This window comes from Prionailurus viverrinus, chromosome B3, assembly GCF_022837055.1.
Source record: "Prionailurus viverrinus isolate Anna chromosome B3, UM_Priviv_1.0, whole genome shotgun sequence".
Classification (NCBI taxonomy): domain Eukaryota; kingdom Metazoa; phylum Chordata; class Mammalia; order Carnivora; family Felidae; genus Prionailurus; species Prionailurus viverrinus.
In genome coordinates this window covers 142,354,901-142,373,290 of record NC_062566.1, presented here as the reverse complement: position 1 = coordinate 142,373,290, position 18,390 = coordinate 142,354,901, and the positions used below count along the sequence as shown (strand labels likewise).

The window sequence follows — 18,390 nt, the reverse complement described above, 5'->3', positions numbered from 1 at the left end:
CTGGAATGTTCTTTCACCAGACCCTCCCATCCTCATTTCACAGATGCAGGCGTGTGCCACTGTTGAGTTCTGCCCCCCGCCCACCCACTCTCCCTTGCTCTGCTGGGCCTGGAGGCCGGTGGCTGCTAGAATCTAGAGCAGGGACCAGGAGGCCACCAGGCTCCAGCCTCTGCCCTGGGCGTCTGTGCCTCGGCTCCACCCTCCCACTACTGGTTGACCCGGTGGCCCTGGTCCTCCTCCCAGGGCTCCTCCTGAGGCTCCAGCCCTCCTTGGCTCTGCCGGGCCTCAGGAGGGGGCACACCAGCACCTGTGCCCACTCTGGTCTTCTGTACCCTTCCCGCTAAGATGGAAAGTTCCCAAAATGCAGCCTCTCTCCAATGTGTGGCCTGTGTCCTCCAGACCACCCAGGGGTGAAGCCCAGGCCTCCTGCCCCTGCCCTCTCTCCATCTCCTGGGTGCCCTCCGTTCTGTCCTCCTCTGCATCTGCCCTGTGGCCCCGTGCGGTCCTGCTGGTGCCCGCTGGTATGGAGATGCCTCGCTGCCAGAGCCTGGTGCCTGCCCCCGTCCGGCCTCTGGGCAGGCCCGACGGGCAGCGTCGAGCGAGACTTCCTGCACTGCCGGCCCAGGATCCGAGCCGGCCTGCGCTCAGCCGCCTTGTGACCCCCGCCACCCCACCCCCCGCCCCGGGCGGCGACCAGGGCCCTGCCGCCGTGTCACTGCCTCTTCTCCCCTCACCGAGGGCCCTCGGGGCTGGGAAACGTTCGCTTCCCACCGTCCGGACTGGCCCCAGGAACCAGAACAGCACCCCGCGCACACAGGCAGCTCCTCGCCCAGGAAGACGAGAGCCAGGGACACCAAGCCGCGTGGAGGAAGGCGCAAGACCCCAACTCTTCCTGAGATGGGAAATGCGGACGCCAGCACAGAGAGGTCAGAGATGGACCACAGATGCGGGAAGACAGCTGCTAGCACACAAAGGGCCAAAGTCCCGGGAACAAAGCCTCTCACAGAAACACAACAAAGAGACAAACAATCCACAGAACGGGGGCGATGGCCACGAAGAGGCGACCCACAGAAGTGCAGGCCCACGACCCCAATGACCTCAGGCTCCAGAACCTTCCGGGGCTCTGCTCACCCCTTGCTGCCCGGAACCCTGAGGGCACAGCAGTTCGTACTTCTCACCCCCCACCGCGAGGGACACCTCCCGTGTGCACCTCGGATTTGTGAAATGAGTCAGGGCAGAAGACCCTCAGCCCCCAGTGAGCGGCCCCCAGGAGTGGCGGGCTGTCCCCCGAGACGTCCACACGCCCGGCCGTCTGCCACACGCCCGCCCGTCTGCCACATGCCGCAGCCCACCGCCCGCCACCGCTCCTGAGCCGTGAGCCTGGCTCCCCTACCCCCGCTGGCAGCCGGGGTCCAGGCAGACCGCGCGTCACACGGGCCCACCTGCTGCTGGTCTCGAATCTACGACCACCCGAGCCCCGTGTCTTAGAATCGCTCTCAGAATCACCGTTTTAAAGTGTTTGAGTCAGTGGCGCTTAGTACATGCAGAGCGTTGAGCAGCCGCCGCCTCCAATTCCAGAACATTCTCGTCAGCCTGCAGAGAAAGCCCTGCCCCTCGGCCGTCACCCCCATGGCCTCCCCCAGCCCCTGGCGGCCAGCAGTCTGCTCTCCCCTGAGGGTCCCCCTGCTGGGACGGTTCACAGAAAGGGAACCACACAACAGGCGGCCGCAGGGCCTGGTTCTCCACCGACAGCCTTTTCCAGACTCGTCCGTGCTACATCCACGTTCCTCCGTGGGCAGGATAACCCTCTCTGCACGTCTTGTTTGTGCACCATCCACCGATGGATGCGCGGGTCGTCCACGCCTTCTGGCAACTGTGAGTAGTGCCGTGAACATTCGGAGGAGTCCCCCCTTATCCGAGGGGGGCGTGCTCTGAGACCCCCTGAATCCTCGGGCAGTCCTGACCCCCACACGCACACGCTTCTCCTCTCCACACACAGCCGGGATAAGGGTGAACTTACAAACCAGGCACAGGAAGGGGTCAACAACTGTGGCCGGCCCTAACAGGATAATCCTAGTGATACGCCGCAAGGGAGGCCGCGTGACCGTGGTGTCCTGCGGCCCGGGATGACGGGGGACATGAGATGCCAGGGACGAGGTGAATGAGGTGAGTGGAGCTGGCTTGTGACCAAGCGTGAGACAGCACTGCCCTCCAAGCACCATCGGGGGGACCACCACCCTGCCCCAGGTGGCGGCTGACGCCCGTGACGGACTGCTGGGCGGGCTTCGGCTGGAGTCCCTGCCCCTCTCAGGAAAGCTCGGTTTGCTGGGCCACGTGGTAACTCTGCTCACTGCTCCAGGGCGGCCGAGCAGGGACCCCGCCAGGCCCAGCCCTCTGGATGGCACCCGGCGCCTGCAGGGACGAGATCACTTCATGGGTTTCTGCAAAACAAGCAGCACCGGGGTGGCCCTCTGAGCAGAGGCCGACTTCTACTGTTTTCCTCCAGGCACCGGGGGAACGGTTGAAACCGCGGCCACGCGTGGGGCGCACCTCCGGGGTCCCAAACGCGCTGACTCTGCGTTTGGCAGGAGGGAAAACCAAGGGGCCCTTTGTCTTCAGGAGCCGACCCGCCTGTGCGGTCGCGTGTCTGCCCTGGTGGGAGCGGGGGCTCTGTGCTGGCAGCTGGCCGGGGGCGCCCACGCTCTGCCCACCTCTCGGGGAGCAGCCAGCCCAGGAGCGGGGCCAGGGCGGACGCGGAAGGCCAGCCTGCCCCACGCGGGCTCCAAAAGGGCCGCAAGTCTACGCAGCCGGACCACGGCCTAGTCTCGGGGCAAGGCTGGGGCACGTGGAGGCCTGGAGCCTAGCGTTTGGCCCAACGTGCTTCCTGTAGAAACGTGCCAGCAACGGCGAGCCGTGGCCAGTTTACAAGAGCAAGCTCCACAAAGCGCTAAGGGCTCCTGTTCCACCCACGTCCTGAGCATAGGTCACCTGCCCCTGGCAGCCCAGGGTGGCCGCTCGCTCTCACTGGCCCGGCTCAGCTTTCTCTGCTGTCCGAGCCTTATCTGGACACGGCTGCTTCCTGCTAATCCAGAGGCAAGGTCAGAGGTGCCGTCTCAGTGTCTCTGCTGGCTGGCAGGTGGGGCCAGAGTGGCCTTTGTCACCGAAGCTGGGAAGCCCTGCAAGGGGGACGGAGGAGGAGCGGCTGGGTCACCGTGAGCCCACCTTCGGGCCCCAGCCCAGCCAGCCTGCCCACGGTGGGGCCAGGGCGCAGGAGGAAGGGGCGAAGGAGCCGGTCCCCGAGCGAGGTGTTGCTGTCAGAGGCCAGCGTGGCCACCCGCAGGGAGGAGCCGGGCACTCGCAGAGAGCACTGCGTGTCTGTCAGGGAGAGCGTCAAGGGGGCCTGGGACCCCGAAACTCCAGCCAGCCAGCAATACAACCATGTTACACAAGGGCATTGGCTGTTGGCCAATGCCTGCTCTGGGACCAGCCACGGGGAGGTCTCCTGGGCCAGTGTCCTCCACCTGGGTGACCCAAATGCCCCAGAGGTCACCCTCGGCCCCTCATCCTCCAGCCCAGCAGCCTCAGGCATGAGGGGAGCCCCACATGGTCTCCGGCAGGCGAGGCCCTGCCCAACGCTCTCCCTCCCGCCTGCTGAGGCCTTTACTTTAGCAGAGGCGGCCCCGGCCAGCGCCTGGGAACAGAAGGACGCCATCCGGCAATGGGGTGGGGACGGCGGGCTGGGGAGCCCCCAGGGCACCTCGGTCGAACCCTGTGTCCCTCCAGAGTGGCCTGCAGGCTGGACTTCAGGGACACAATGATGGTCCTGGGTGGCCCTGCTCCAGGCAGGTGATACTCGGCCAGCTGCCGGCCCTAGGGTCTGTCCAGACAGGGTCAAGCGCCAGCCTTTCTCTGGCCAAAATCCACCCGCTTCCTGCCCCTCCCTGACAAGGGCAGGGAGGGGTGTGAGCACACTCGGTGGCGAGCCTGGAAGGGGGCGCCCTTGCTTTCCAGCTCCTCTGGCTCCCCCAGGGGCTCACCCTCCCAGCCAGGCTTGCCCCAGGCACGTCCCCAGGCTAACCCAGAAAGCAGCTGGAACCTTCTCTCTGGGGACAGCAAGTGCCCCATGTTGGACAGTACCGCCCTGAGCGATGGGTGTCCACGAAGGCCAAGAGGAGCGGGACCCACGCTGACGGCAGGGCGCTGTGCCACAGGCTGTCCCCCCCACGGGCAGGCTCAGTGGAGCGGCAGAACCAGCCCTGCTGGGCATGGAGTGCTTCCAGCTCGTCTAATGACAACAGTGCGCCCGGGGCAGCCCGACCTCCCAGAGGTGAAGGGTGGCGTGGGACCCCGAGGGGCGGCGGGTGGGTGGGAGTCGTGAGGCGAAGGAGCTTCTGTGGCCCCGGCACCTCTGACGCCTTACACCAGGGGTGGCCCGGCAGAGCCCCAGGCCGAGTGGGCGCTCCCCCCTGGAGCCCCTGCCAGCACACAGCACGGAGCCCCGGCACCGCACCCCCCACGCCGGGCTCTGCTGGGCCCCAGGTCGAGGCAGATAAGGAGCCGCGAGGCCGCCCGCAGGAGGCCTGTGTCGGGGAGCGGGAGAGTGCACGGCTGCGGGCGTCCCCCCAAAACCCCGGGGGGGCAGTGCGTGCCACACGCTAAATTTTGTTTCCCCCCAGATTCGTGCTGAAACGGCCCCCCACCTCTGGCATCATGGCGGTAGGAGGTGGGACCTGGGCGGTGAGGCCCGGGCGGGATGGACCCCAGGCTGCCGGACTAGGACCCCCACAGGCACTGCTCCATTTGTGCCGTGAGGCGTCCCTAGGGAAGCCTCCACCAAGGAAGCCCAGGTGCCCCAGGACTGCTCCCCTCCCCACCGAGAGGGCAGCAGGGGTCCGTCCCGCAGGAGCGTGCTGCATCTGCGACGACTGCGTCAGGGGCCGGGTGGCAGGGCGGTAACGTGCAGGCTGGCCCGATCCGGGACAAGGAGAGGGGCAGCGGTGACGCTGACCGCGGATTCGCGCCGTGCGCACCAAAACCACAGGAAGCCCTTCCAAGCAACCAGAGAGAACTCCTTCCCCACGAGGAACCTCGAGCAGGCTTCTCCCCAACTTCTCAAAATCGCTGCAGAGGCCAGAAGACAGAAGCGTCCGAGGGCCCCGGGAGGGCGGGGCAGAGGCGAGGCCGTCCCCTGTGGCTGTCTCGCTGGGGCCAGGGCGGCGGGGAGGGGGCGGCTTTCCCCTCAAAGGCAGTACAAGCCAGTAACAGACAAGTGGACAGGAGACACTAATAAAGGAAGGCAAATGAATCTTGATCGGTTTCCTAGGAGAAAAACGACCAAAAAAGCGAAGAGAAGAAAGCGTAACAAGAGTGCAAGTGTGACACGTGCCGCAGAGGTACAGACCTGGGAGTCAGAAGGGGGTATGTGCGTGGGAGCGGCCCTCCCGGGCGGGGCGGGGGCTGCCGCGGACACAGCTGGCCAGGCAGTGCTGAAGACAGAGTGGGATTCGAGCAGAGGACAGAAAGGACAAGGGGCCTGTCACCAGGAAGCCGAGCCGAGGCCAGCTCCAGCCGCGCCAGACCACCTGCGCGGGACGGCAGGCGGCGCAGCCCCGGCGGTGACCTGGGAAGTGGGCCAGGGTCCCCGGGGGGGGGGGGGGGGGGGGGGGGATGCGTCGCCAGAGGCCTACGAGCAGGCCGCGCGGCTCCGGCCGGAAAAGGACACGAGACAAAGTCTCCAGGAAGCCCCGTCTACCCCTCTCACAAACCTGTCTTGGGCTTCTCGCACATCCAGCCCACCTGGGCTGCGCCCCCCCCCCACCCCCCCCCCCCGCCCAGGAGCCACCAGGCTGCCAGCAACACACAGACCACGCGCTGCCTCCGCCAGCACCAGGACCCCCTCCCTCACCCCGTGCCAGCCCCCAGCCCAGCAGCCCCTCCTCCCCACTGGTTCCACCCGCGAACACCCACTTGGTCAGCAGCTGTGCACCTGACACGCTGGCCACGGCCACAGACTACCCACCCAGGTCCACGGCAAGGCCATGCGGGCTCTGGCGCTCCCGGGTCTGCGTCCCACTCTGGGCCCCCGTCTCACCACCCCCTGCTCTGCCACGTCTGAGAATCAGGTGATCGATCCAGGAGAAGCCACACCCCTCACCCCCTTCCTCCCAATGACTCCAAGCCCCCCCCCCAGCCGCCACCACCCCCCCTCCTCTCCCAGACGGTGCCCACCCCTCCCATTGTCTCCTGGCCGCACCCCAGCAGGCTCAGCCCCAGCCAGAGACACTCCTGGATAGTCCCAACAAGGGTCTGTGCTCACACATTTCCCAGTAGCAGCCTCCTTGGTCTCTGGCACCCAGGGAGGTTCTCGCCCTCCCAGACAGTGCGTGCTGGGCCCCTCTTCTCAGCCACACCCTGAGGGACCGCCTCAGATTTGCCGGGGCCCCCGTCACCTGAGGGGCAGGGTCACACCGAGGTCAGGCGGACTGGCCTGCAGGCTCGGCCACTTCCCACCGCCCTCTGCGGGCACAGCAGGGACGGCTCAGGGCCCCCAGCTCCCCGCGCCAAGCCAGGATCGTGCCCACAGCCCACTGGGTGGCCGGGATGAAAGGGCCAAGGTGCCATCACACGGGATCAGGTGCGCTGGCTCGGGGGGGCCCTGCCTCACAGCCCTTCCTCTCTGGAGGGGCTGCGAGACCCCGGAAGGGAAAGGGCAAGGGCAAGGTGGGGTGCCACGTGGAGCCGGCGTGAGGCGGGTGCAGGTGCCGGTGGGCGCTCGCCCCTCCTCTGCACCCGCCCCGAGTTCCAGCTGCAGATGTCCGCTGCCCGGCAGGCTGGAGACGGGCGCCACGGGCGCGCCTGTCGGCTCTGCAGACGAAGCAGCCTGCTGTGTGCTGTGGACCCGCTGGGCACCGGGAGCCTCGGGTCTGGGGACAGCGCTGGGCCCCACCACATCCCCTGCCATTCCCGTTTCGAGCGGCCCTCTGGCTGCTTACACCACAGCAACGCCCCACCCCCACCCCCCGCCCTGCCCAGAGGACACTGAGGACCCCAGCCCCGGAAACTCCTGGAGCTCCTGAAGGCCACCACACCCCCACCCCGTGTCCTCTTCACAAGCATCAGCCAGCCCGGTGCCCAGGACGGTGCTGGAGGGCGGGGGGCCACAGGGAGGGGACAGCAGGCTGGGCCTGGTTCCAGGGGCTTCTCATCCAGGCAGGAAAGGCAACAGCTGCTGGGGAGCAAATCTCAAATGACGCCCAGAATGCCAAGCTGGGCGTCTGTAGCGGGCGGGAGGGAGCAGGGGGTTGGGACAGGGCCGCGTGGGGGCCCAGGGCCTCTACACTACAGCGCACGGCCAGTGAGGACGAGGACCCCCGCCCTGGCTTCACCGTGCCCTACGGCACCACCACGGCTCAGGGCTCAGTCAGCCGGGGGATGGGCCTGAAGGTCACCACCGAGTCCCCTGCTGTGGGACTCTGGGTCGAGGAGCTGGCCTGCCTTTCTCTTTGGGCCGCAGGCCGCGCTCTTGGGAGAAGGGACCTCATCCTCCCCTCCTCTTGAGGGAACCAGAAAACCCCCAAGGAGCAAATTCACCAGGAGCTCTCTCCTAAACCAATCCAATCAGACACATTTTCTGTTTGTTTCCAACACGAAGATCACTGCCCAGCGAGCTCCCTGTGAGCAGACAGGCGCTGGGGTGCGACCACGAAGGTCCCCGGGGTGGTATTTTCTCACCCACCAGGCCGGCCTCCTCCACCTGAAGACCCCACCCGGGGCTCCTATTTCAGGGACAGCACGTGCGGACACCCCAGCTTTCAAGTGACCGTGAGGCCAGGCCAGCAGTTTCCTGTGTCCCCCACGGCGGCGGCTGGTGACGCAGCTGTCCCCTCCCTGGTGGGCCTCTGCCGTGGTGGCACAGAATGGAATGTCCTCCTGTCCACGGGAGCAGCCTGCCCCAGGCAGGGTGGTCACCACCTATTCTTGAGGAAGTGATTCTCCAAGAGGCAAAGCAGGAAAGAGGAACGCAGCTGTGGTCGACTCTGCTGGTTCAGAAGAGGGCAGAGGCAGGGCCTCACCGCTGGGCAGAGGGCTCGGCGTCCACACCGGCTTCTCCCGGAGAACCCTCACCATGGCCCTCACGCCTGGCCTGCCGCTGCACGCGGCTTTTATCTGCCGAGATCGATGCCACCAGCGATCCTCAGGGGGCTCAGCTGTAGACAGTTCTGCTCCAGACCCAGACCACGAATAAACTCACAACCGGAACCTTCCATGACCTGCCAGGTGGCTTTCCAGAACCCACGGATGGGTCTGGCCCATGCCTCCCGGCACACGCGGGCAAGTCGGAGGCGAAGGTGGCAGACGCCCCGCCCAGACCCCAAGGCCTCAGCCTCCTGCCTCCTCACCGGGGCCCCCAGCAGGGCCCCTCCCTCAGCTGCAGTGCTCACGATGCTGAACTCAGACCAGGAAGGCAGCCTCCACCGTCACAGCGCAGCCTGGTAGGGAGCCAGGACCCGGTGCCCCTTGTGTGCAAACAGCCCGTCACCCCCCGCGACGCCCCTTCTATCCCAGGAAGCCCCGTCGTCTTCCCTTCCTCCCAAGGGCTCGCCCTGACCAGGCCCCGTCCGCCCTCCCCGCCACCTGCTCAGCCCCCATCCTCACCCCTCTCTCAGGGGCCCCACACCCACAAATGAGTTCATCGTCCTGCCCCCGGATGCTCCATCGGACAAGTGCTATGTTTGTAAACACAGTCCCCGCGCTCACGCATTTCCTGGCAGAACCAGCCAGAGAAGAGGGTGTGCCGACCTGTCCCTACTAACCTCCAGTTACGCCACGGCCGGCTGAAGCCTAAGCTAGGATCCAGCCAGAGCCTGCACGCTCCTGAAGGACCCTCTGTGATGGCCTAGGACCCCCGGGGACCCCAGAGGACAGCGAGCCGGCCGCAGGAGAGGTCACCAGAGCCGGCCCTCGGCAGGACACCTGCCCGAGGCACTTCTGGGGGCCCTGGAGACCCACAACGTCACCTCCCGGGTGGGCAGGGATGAGTGTGTGAGCACGGAGGCACCGCCCAGCTGAGGGCAGAAGTGCGAGGCCGGGGCACCTGCAGAGCCGTGCTCCACGTGCAGCCCCTGACACCCGGGAGGGCACGCCGTGCCACAGACGCTCACTCGAAACCAGGGAGGTCCCAACCTTCCAGGACACAATCGGGAGGTACGGTCACGGGTGCGAGATCTGCCACAGTCACGCGGCAACACGAGACTCAAATTACATGACGGATCCTAGCAAATACATCAGAAGAAATACAAACTATCTGGAGAAAAAACTCAGGGAAAGAGGCAGGCGCCCCAGCTGTCCACAGTTCGAGGCTCTGACTCACAGAGGTCACCCCAGAGGTCACCTGAGGGCCTGCCTGGGGGCGCCACCACCGTCCCAGTGGGGACAACACATGCCCTACGAATTGAGCTGAGCAACCGGGGACAGGAAGGAGGTGGTTGCCACACGAGGATGGAGACCGTGCAGCCCACACAGGGCAGAGCCGGGCTGGCACTTCGGTGAAGGGTACGACCACGTCTGAGCAGAGGGGGTGCCTCTGAGGGCCTGCCCGGGGGGGGGGGGGGCGGGGGGGAGGGAGGGGACGAGGGCCTGCCCAGTGGTGGAGGAGGGACGAGGGCCTGTGGGGGCGGGGGTGGAGGCAGAGACAGGGGCTGAACCCCTTGCCAGCAGGACTCCACCCACAGAGAGGGCAGAGGGTGACACTGTGGACAGACACTGCACTGCTCACCCCAGACCCCACGATGTGTGTGCGGGGGGGGGGCGGTGCATGCTGGAACGGTGGTGTTGCCACGTGGAAAGCAGACACGGAGCCAGCTGACAGCCGGCCGTGAGACCCTCGAGGCACCTCCCTTGCTGCCAGGAGCACAAACCAGCTGGGAGGAGAGGCTGGGCCAGTTCCTCCCGAGCCCCTCCCAGCCCACCTGCCGATGGGGCAGCAGAGCCCCGCGTGTGCCCACCGCCTGTCCCGGCCCCCGGCCCTCGTCTCCCACCATCGGGACAACAGTGCCCACAGGCTCTCGGCACCACGGCTGGGTGCTACCTGTGCCTGGCCAGGGGGCAGGTGCGCCAGTCCCTGGTGCCCCCGCCGCCACAGGGGACCCACCCTGGCCAGAGCAGCAGGAGACCCGGGGCCGCGGCCTTGACTCCATGGGGCGCCAACCGCCAGGCGAGCAGCAGCTGGGCTTTGTACGCGTGCCTCCCTGCCTGTCAGGTGCACAGCTGCCCTTCCCCCAGAGGGAGACAGGGCCGGAGACACCGACAAACAGAGCGCTTCCACCAGACGGAAGTCCAGACGGTGCGGCTCGGGTACAGTCCCCCTGGACCGAGGCACCTCGAGGGCAGATGGGAGCCGGGCCTCTAAATACACGCCCACACCATCTCCAAGGCTGACTTTCCACTGCAAGGCTGCCTAGCAATCGCGGGAGCCGATGAGGCGCAGGTGCGGTCCGGCAGTTCCGCGCGCTTGCTGCGCCCTGCACCGAGTCCAAACGCTGCCCGGCACCGCCAGCGGGGACGCACGGATGTGCCAGTTCCCAGAGCACGGCAGCCTGGGGCCGGCCACGATGCTGGATGACACTGGGCTGTGCCCGCGGGGAGGGCACGCTCAACCCGTGGGCTCTGGGTGCACACGGTCTGCCCACCCTGCCTGCATTCCAGCACCCGTCTCTGTGATGGGTCACTCTGGCCGGGCCGCATGCTGCCTGGGCTCCCGACGGACCCTCGCGATCTGACCCATCACAGGGTCAAAAAAACACATCATTTTTCCCAATTGAACAGCCACTCTCTGGAGCGGTCTCCCTACCCCAGGGACACCTGCCCTCACCCGGCCCTCCCAGGCGGGACGGCCAGCACGTGGGGCAGGAGCGCAGAGAGCTGCTTCTGGAGCCCAGCCGAGGGGTCCCCACCCAAGCATCACATGAGACCACCCTGCCCCCCCCCCCGACCCCCCAGCAAAGCAGCTGTGAGCTCCCTTAAGGCAGCTGCTTCCTGCCACACAAAGGCCAATTCTGCACAGGAAGCAGACCACACGGCCCAGGTGCACACTCGTGGGTGGGCTGCAGCGAGAGGCACTGGATGCCCAAGTGCCCCCCACAGATGCCAGCCCACGGGCCACAGAGGGCCAGCCTCCTCGGTCTCCCCTCCGAGCCGACTTCATCCTTCGTCCTTCATTCGCGGCAAGCACCGCGGCCCCCCCCTCCACCCGCGCGCACATCCACCCCGCCCCAGCCGCCAGCCAAGTCCACGGCGCCCGGCCTGCGCCGCTCCCCCCAGCACACACCCGCACACTCGAAACAAAACCCACACTCGTGAGCAGGGCACCCCCGTTCAGCTCCGGGAGCTCCCCCAGCAGGCGCACCATGTCCACACCGAGCCCTGGGTGGAAGACGGCACAGTGCCCACCGGCTGCCCCGTGGGACGCGGGCAGAGGTAGAAGGAAGTGCTGAGAACCAGCCACCGTCACGGGGACACGCAAAACCTACCCGGCGGTGGTCTCTGTGACCACCCGGCGGGATGGTCGCACCCGGACGGGGCTCCAGAGGCCAGCAGGGACGGCGCTGAAGAGAGGGCGGCTGGCACTTCCCAGGACTGGTCAAAACCACCGACCCACGAAGTTGGAGAACCCCAACCAGGACCAGGCAGTATCAGAAGAAAGCCACACCTGGAGGCGACAGAGAGGCGATCGCGGAGGACAGACCTTCAAATGAGTCTCACCTGACCGACAGCCGACTTCTCAACAGCAAAACTGAGCACAAAGTCAGGAAGCTACGCCCTCCACGTGCAGAGGGGAGATGCCACCTGCACGTCCACACCCACAGGATACCCTCCAGAAAAAAGGACAAACGTTCCAGAGACACAGAAAAGCAGTTAGTTATCAACACTACCTCGCTAAAGAAAATCCTGAAGATGCCTTCTCAGACATAAAGAGGAGGACAACTATTCCAGGTTCTGAAATAAAGGAAAGGAAGTGGTGAGTTTTGCAGTTAATCGAGTGCTAAAGGAGAGCGGAGTGAACAACCCCTCCCGGGCTCACGAGCACAGTGACGTACACCAAACAGGAGCGTGTAAGCACGAAAGGGTTGGGTCAGAGTGACAGGTTGTAAGGTCCGTCCTTGCGTCTGCCAGGAACAGGATAAAGGTAAATTAACTTGAAAACACAGCCAGTATGCAAACTGCAACGTACACAGTAAGCACTGAGACACAGAAACAGTGGTAAGTTTCAAACTAATATATGATGGAGAAATAGAATGAGAAAGAAGCCCGTTCAAAATAAGGTAAGACCAAAGAGAAAAACAAACACAGAAAGTAGAAAACTGATGAGCACAAAACGTAAACAGGTAAATGCGAACCGAAACGTCAATAATTTAGGCAAAAGACCTAAATTATTCCAGTTAAAAAATAAAGATTCTCAGAGCAAACAAAAACTACATCCATGCCGAATCACCAAAGATACATCTCACGTGAAAGGACACACGAAAGTCTAAAGAAAAAAGGTGGAAAAAGAAGTAACACATAGTGCTTTCCAGAAGCTCAGAGAGCTTTCCTGTCACCAAAGTCCACGTTCAGACAGTCATATGTGCTCAAAGTTCAAAACCCCTGGAAGGTAGCATGATCCAAACACGTATGTACCTAACAGCTTAGTCTCAAAATGACACAAGTCCAAGAGAAACAGATCGATCCACCATCAGAAGGTTTTTTTTTTTTTTTTTTTAAATTTTTTTTTTCAACGTTTATTTATTTTTGGGACAGAGAGAGACAGAGCATGAACGGGGGAGGGGCAGAGAGAGAGGGAGACACAGAATCAGAAACAGGCTCCAGGCTCCGAGCCATCAGCCCAGAGCCTGACGCGGGGCTCGAACTCCCGGACCGCGAGATCGTGACCTGGCTGAAGTCGGACGCTCAACCGACTGCGCCACCCAGGCGCCCCACCATCAGAAGGTTTTAACACCCTTCTCCGGTAGACAAAAAGGGGAAGAGATCTGAAGACGGCAGTGAACCAAGCCTGCAGGGCGCGGACAGACATCAAACGCCATCAACTGCCAGAAACGCATTCCTTTTCGGTACAAACAGAACGTGTATGAAAACTGACCTCAAACTGAGCCATGAGGCAAGTCACAAAAAATATTATGGACCTGGTGTCATGCTGACCACTCTTTCTGACCACAACATAATTAGGTTAGAAAAGAACCGTCAGAAGAAGAGCGATGAACTGCATCATGGAAAACTAGGAAACAAACCCATATGTTTGCGTATCAAGAAACTTGGCAACTTGCGATTCCGACAGGTTACGGAGAGAATAGTGGGGAATACGAGGAATATTTTAAGTGGAACGACTCTGTGAGGCACAGCTGATTTCCAAAGTACAGATGCTTATGTGAAAGGAAACGAGGAGGAACATGAGGAGCCACACATTTATCAGAAGAAACTACAACACGAACAGCAATGTAAGCCTGAGAATCATAAATGGCAGAAAACAAAGAACCAGTATTCATTTCATCCACTGCTGAGCCCTCGGTGAGACACAGACAAGCGTTCTTGTCCACCTGCACAGACAGCCAGCGTGACGAACTGAGGGGACAGCACTACAGACCCTGCGGGCGTTAGAAAATAAAAATAAGAGAATATTGTGAGCGACTATATGCCAATAAACTCAAACATCTGGACAAAATGGACACATTCTCGGGAAACTCAACTCAAAGGGGGGAAAGTGTCCTCCAGCTATGGAAGCCACTGAATCTGGGCAGTGCCTATAGAGCAATCCCACGCTGAGGGTCCTTTCTGGGTGGCTGCCCACAAACATTCCACGATGAAGCAGCCCCAGTCTTGCATACAGGACACCACGAAGCAGCAAAAGGAGACACACTCTGAAGCGTGTTCTACAAAGTGTCTTGGCATCAGAATCTGGTGAGACGGCAGACCACACACGCACACACACAGATCCTAAACACAATCTTCATCGTCTAAACCCGCCAATGAACGAGAAGGGTGACACTGCACGACCAGGCTGGAATTTTTCCAAGAACAGAAGGTTAGTTTAATACTAGAAAATCCATTTACGTAACGTAATGTACCACAACAGCAAGTCAAGGAGAATCAGATGATGCTCTTAATTTAAAAAAAAAACCTGTTTGGTTATATTCAACATCCAGGCACAATAATCCCAGAAAAGACCCTCGGGAGAAGCCATCACCCAGCTGTCGGAATGGCTAGAAGTCACAAGACGACGGAACACAGGACGCGGCCAGTGGCAGCAGCAGACAGTGCCACCACTTCAGAAAACTGGCACACGCCACCCCACCCCCCCACCGTGGCCAGTTGTCACCAAGGACAAGTGACAGCCCTGCCCCAAATGGCCATGGCAGCTGTGAACCCAAGAGCCTCACCCTGGAAACAACCCACGCGCCTGCCGACAGGACAGGTAGAAACAAGGCGCGGTTTCCTCCCACTGCGGGATACCGTGCACACCCAGAGGAGGGAGCCGTGGACACGGACTCGGTGTGCGTGAGCCCAAGAGCCACCTGCTGCCTGATCCCGCCGCAGGGAGGCCCCAGAACAACGGAACTAGCCTGCAGGTGCGAGCGGCCGCTCCCGTCTTGCTGGGGTGTGGCCGACGGGCACACAGCCACTAGACGTCCCCTGCCAGCTGGACAACCTCCTCCCTCCACCATGTGAACCAAACCGCAATTCGGTCCCTGAAATGGGCCAAGGATGCGAACAAGGGGTTCACAGAGGTAAAGATCGGAGTGAACAATAAGCAGGGGAAAGGATGACCAGCCCCCCCAAATTTAAAAACTAATCGATAACCTGAACAGGAAAGAAAAAGTAAATGGGGCGCGCAAGGGTATAAAGTGACCGAGAATCTGCTGGGGCCCAGGGGTAGGGGAGGGGCCACCCGCGGAACCCCGGCCATGGCGTGGACAGGAGGCGACAGGGAAGGGCGCCACGCCACTGCTGATGGCCACCAGGGAAGAGTGCACCTGTGACGGTCTCCTCAGGGAAAGCCACCAACTCAGGGCTCCCTGGAGTTCCAGCCTCACACCTTGCACAGGCCCCGGGGAGAGCAGGGAGCTTCCGCCACGACCAGGAAGGGAAGGGCGAGAGACGGGAGCCACAAAGGCAAAGGTGCACACCTCGCAGACCGCCAAGGAACACGCATCATTGGAAGAAGACGGCCCTAACGCTTGTGGCTGGGGAAGGATTGCCGTCCCCTCGAGAACTGCCCAGGCTCAAGGGGGGACACAATAAAAATAAGGAGGAGAAAGAAAAATTGGCAGAAGAAGTGGCCTGCAATTTGCGGACGAGGAAGCGCAAACGGCGTCAGTAATCAGAGAAATTCGAATTAAAACCACGAGACCGTTTCACACCCACCAGACTGGCAAAAATTAAAAGTCAGGCAAAGCGTTGGCAAGAATGTGGAGCGCTGGGGACTCTCCTCCCCGCCGCTGGGGGCTGGAGTTGGCACAGCCACTGCGGGAAGCCTCCTGGTAGTAACACCGCGCACACACCCCCGAACCCTACTACGGGCACGTGCTTGCGGCCGGCCTGGCCGCCCCCCGGACGCACACGTGCACAGGACGGGGACTCGATGCCGACAGCAGCACATCCGACATTGCTGAAAAGCTGGAAACAGGTGAAAGGTCCCCTGGAGAGCAGAGACCCATGTTGTCATCTTGCAGGGACAGCCACGGGTACGCTGTCACTCAGGAACTTAAAGACTGGGTGAAAGCAAGACACGCAAACGAACAGAGAAAGTATGACCCCTTTAGGTACGAAAAACAGTCCTGCGCAGAAGGTATGGGCAGGGGACGGGCACCGCCTCTCAGGGAGGGGCCACACTCACCAGGACAGGTGGGGGGCGTGTGCTATAACCCACGTTCCCTATGTTCAACCCATGAACTCTGCCTGCCTCTCCTGATGGCTGTCGTGCTCACCCCAAAGAACACCACCCGCCATCACCCCTCCCCTTCGGCCCAGGCTGCACACCCCCCCCCCCCCCCCCCCGTCCCCTGACGCTCACCAGAGCGGGCTTCCCAGACCATCTCCACAAGGTGTTGCAAGGACCCTAAATCCTAGCTCCTACCCTCCTGGCCTCTCCTGCAACCTCCCCCCACCACCCTCCAGTTACACTTCAGCGGTCTTTTGGGGAGCCCCAGGAAGCAGCTGGAGAGGTGCAGCAAACAGAGGCCACGCTCTGCACTCTGTCGGGGGGCACCTGGTGTAGCAAGGGGGCACTGACGGAAGGCAGCCAGCATGAGAGATCTAAGGGCTGGCGGCAGTGGTGACAGTGCCGAGGGACAGACACATCGGGGGGAAGAGCTGCCCATATTGACCCCTGGCTGTGGGACTCGACCCTAGGGCAGATGCCAGGATGGGAAAGGGTGAGGAGACGCTCCTCAGCTTGGCTGCGAGGCTCAGAGACCTCCCAGAAGGAGAGGTAAGCAGGTGGGTCTGGAGTCATTGGCCCCCAACCCCGGCTAACACCGACCCTCAGGTCTCACGGGGTCACCGCGTCCTCCGGGAGGCCCCATGCAGATCTGGCAGCGATACGGAGGGCCTGTCCTTTCCACCTGGCACAGCCAGTGCCCTGAGCTCCCAGCTCTGCACCCCCAGGGAGCACGCCCCACAGACTGGCATCCCCAACACCCCGCTCTGCGACACCTATAGAATGAGCTGTGTCCCCTTCAGCAACACACCACCCACTCCACATGTCTGGATGGCAATCCTGAGGTCCTCGCCACGAGGTCTCCCTAGGGAGTGCAGCCCTCCAGGCCTGACCCTAGTGCAAGTCTGCCTCTTCCCACCAGCCTGAGAACTTCATCGTCAGGGACCACTGAGTCTGGAAGAAACCGAGAGAGTGCCAAGCTGACAAGAAAAACAGGGAGGCTGCCAGTCTGAGTGGAGGTGACCTCGCTACAGCACTGGCCTGTGGGTAGACCTGGTCTCGCTGTTCCCACTGGGGTCAGCCACTTCCCCACCGAGGCGGGGGGTGCAGTCCTTTGCAATGGCAAAACTAACAGCCTGGTGCAAAGCGCCCTGCTCGTGGACACGAAGGTGTCTCTAAACTAGGAAACACGCCGCACACAGGTAAAGGGCCAGCAGGACTGAGCCGGCAGCACCAGGCCCCCAAGACCACCAATAAAAATAGCTGTGCGCTGGATGAGAGAGTAAAATCACGGTCCCAACTTCAGGTGTCCTCTGGACACTGTGCGCCCTGCAGGTCACTCCCAGGACACTCGGACTTGACAGTGTGGCTGCACGCAAAAGGAAATCTGACAGCAGTGGAGAGAGGAGGCGCCCTGAGTCAACTCCAGCACCAGCACCGCATCAGTGGACAGGTGCAATGATGCCGCCTGGGAGCGAAACCAGGTGAGCCTCAGAGGACGGCGGGACCTGAGACACCCGCCGCCACTCCCTCCCGGCGGTGCCAGGACCTCAGAGGCCCTCCACGCGTCAGAGATTGCTCCCATTGAATGCGCATGCCGGAGTGGAGCGCGCAAACGCGAGGCCCGGGGTGGGGGGCCCCGGGTGGACGGGCGGTTCGGGTGGAGACCCCGGGCACGAGGACCCGGGGGACGGCCCCGAGCACGAGGTCCCGGGTGGAGTCCCGGATGGACAGTCTCGGGTGGGGACGGCCCAGGGCGCAGGTCCCGAGTGGACGGTGCGAGGCGGACGGTCCCGGGTGGGGACGGCGCGGTGCGCAGGGCCCGGATGGACAGCCCCGGGCAGGCGGTCCCGGGAACAGGTCCCGGGTGTCCGGCAGGTGCGCGCGGGAACAAAGCGGCCGGGCGGCGGCGTACCTGGGCACGCAGCTGGGGCTGGAGCCGTCCACCTCCCAGGTGGCGAACAGGTTCATGGGCACGGGCGTGTTGAGCGCGGCGGGCGCGCCGGCCAGGCCCAAGCGGCCCCGCTCGGCCATGGCGCCGGCCCCGCCGCTCCCTCGGCGGCCTGGGCTGCGGCCGGGCCGCGGACGCGCGGCGGGCGGGCGGGCGGGCGGGCCGGGCGCGCGGAGGGCGGCGGCGCGGTCACATGGCTGCCGGCGGCGGGGACGGCCGGGCGGGCGGCGGACGGGCCCGCGGGCGGCAACCAGGCTGCGGCCGCCCCGCCCCGCGCCGCGCGCCCCGCCCCTCCCCGCGCCGCGCGCCCCCGCCGTGCGCCCCGCCCCCGCCCCGCCGCCGCCGCCGATTGGCTGAGCGGGCGCGCGCTCACCGCCTCGAGCCCAATCGAGGCCCGCGGAGCGCTGGCCGGAAGTGCGGGGACGCCCGCGCTCCCTGCCGCCGACTCGAGAGGCGTCCCCCGGCCCGCGACCCTCGGGAGCGCGCGCCCGCGCCTGCGCACAGGCCCCGC

At 63.6% G+C, this 18,390-nt stretch overlaps 1 protein-coding gene across 5 annotated transcripts in view; it reads right to left on the bottom strand.

Annotated features, from left to right (window-relative positions):
* The window catches only part of PACS2 (phosphofurin acidic cluster sorting protein 2), a 55,899-nt gene extending 37,890 nt beyond the window's left edge, over nucleotides 1-18,009 (bottom strand). For all 5 annotated transcript variants that reach the window (XM_047861285.1, XM_047861286.1, XM_047861287.1 and 2 more), the window contains exon 1: nucleotides 17,844-18,009. In XM_047861285.1, coding sequence (XP_047717241.1) covers nucleotides 17,844-17,962 — 119 coding nt within the window. In that variant the 5' untranslated portion in view covers nucleotides 17,963-18,009. The remainder of the gene's footprint in view (nucleotides 1-17,843) is intronic.
* Between the last annotated feature and the right edge of the window lie 381 nt (nucleotides 18,010-18,390).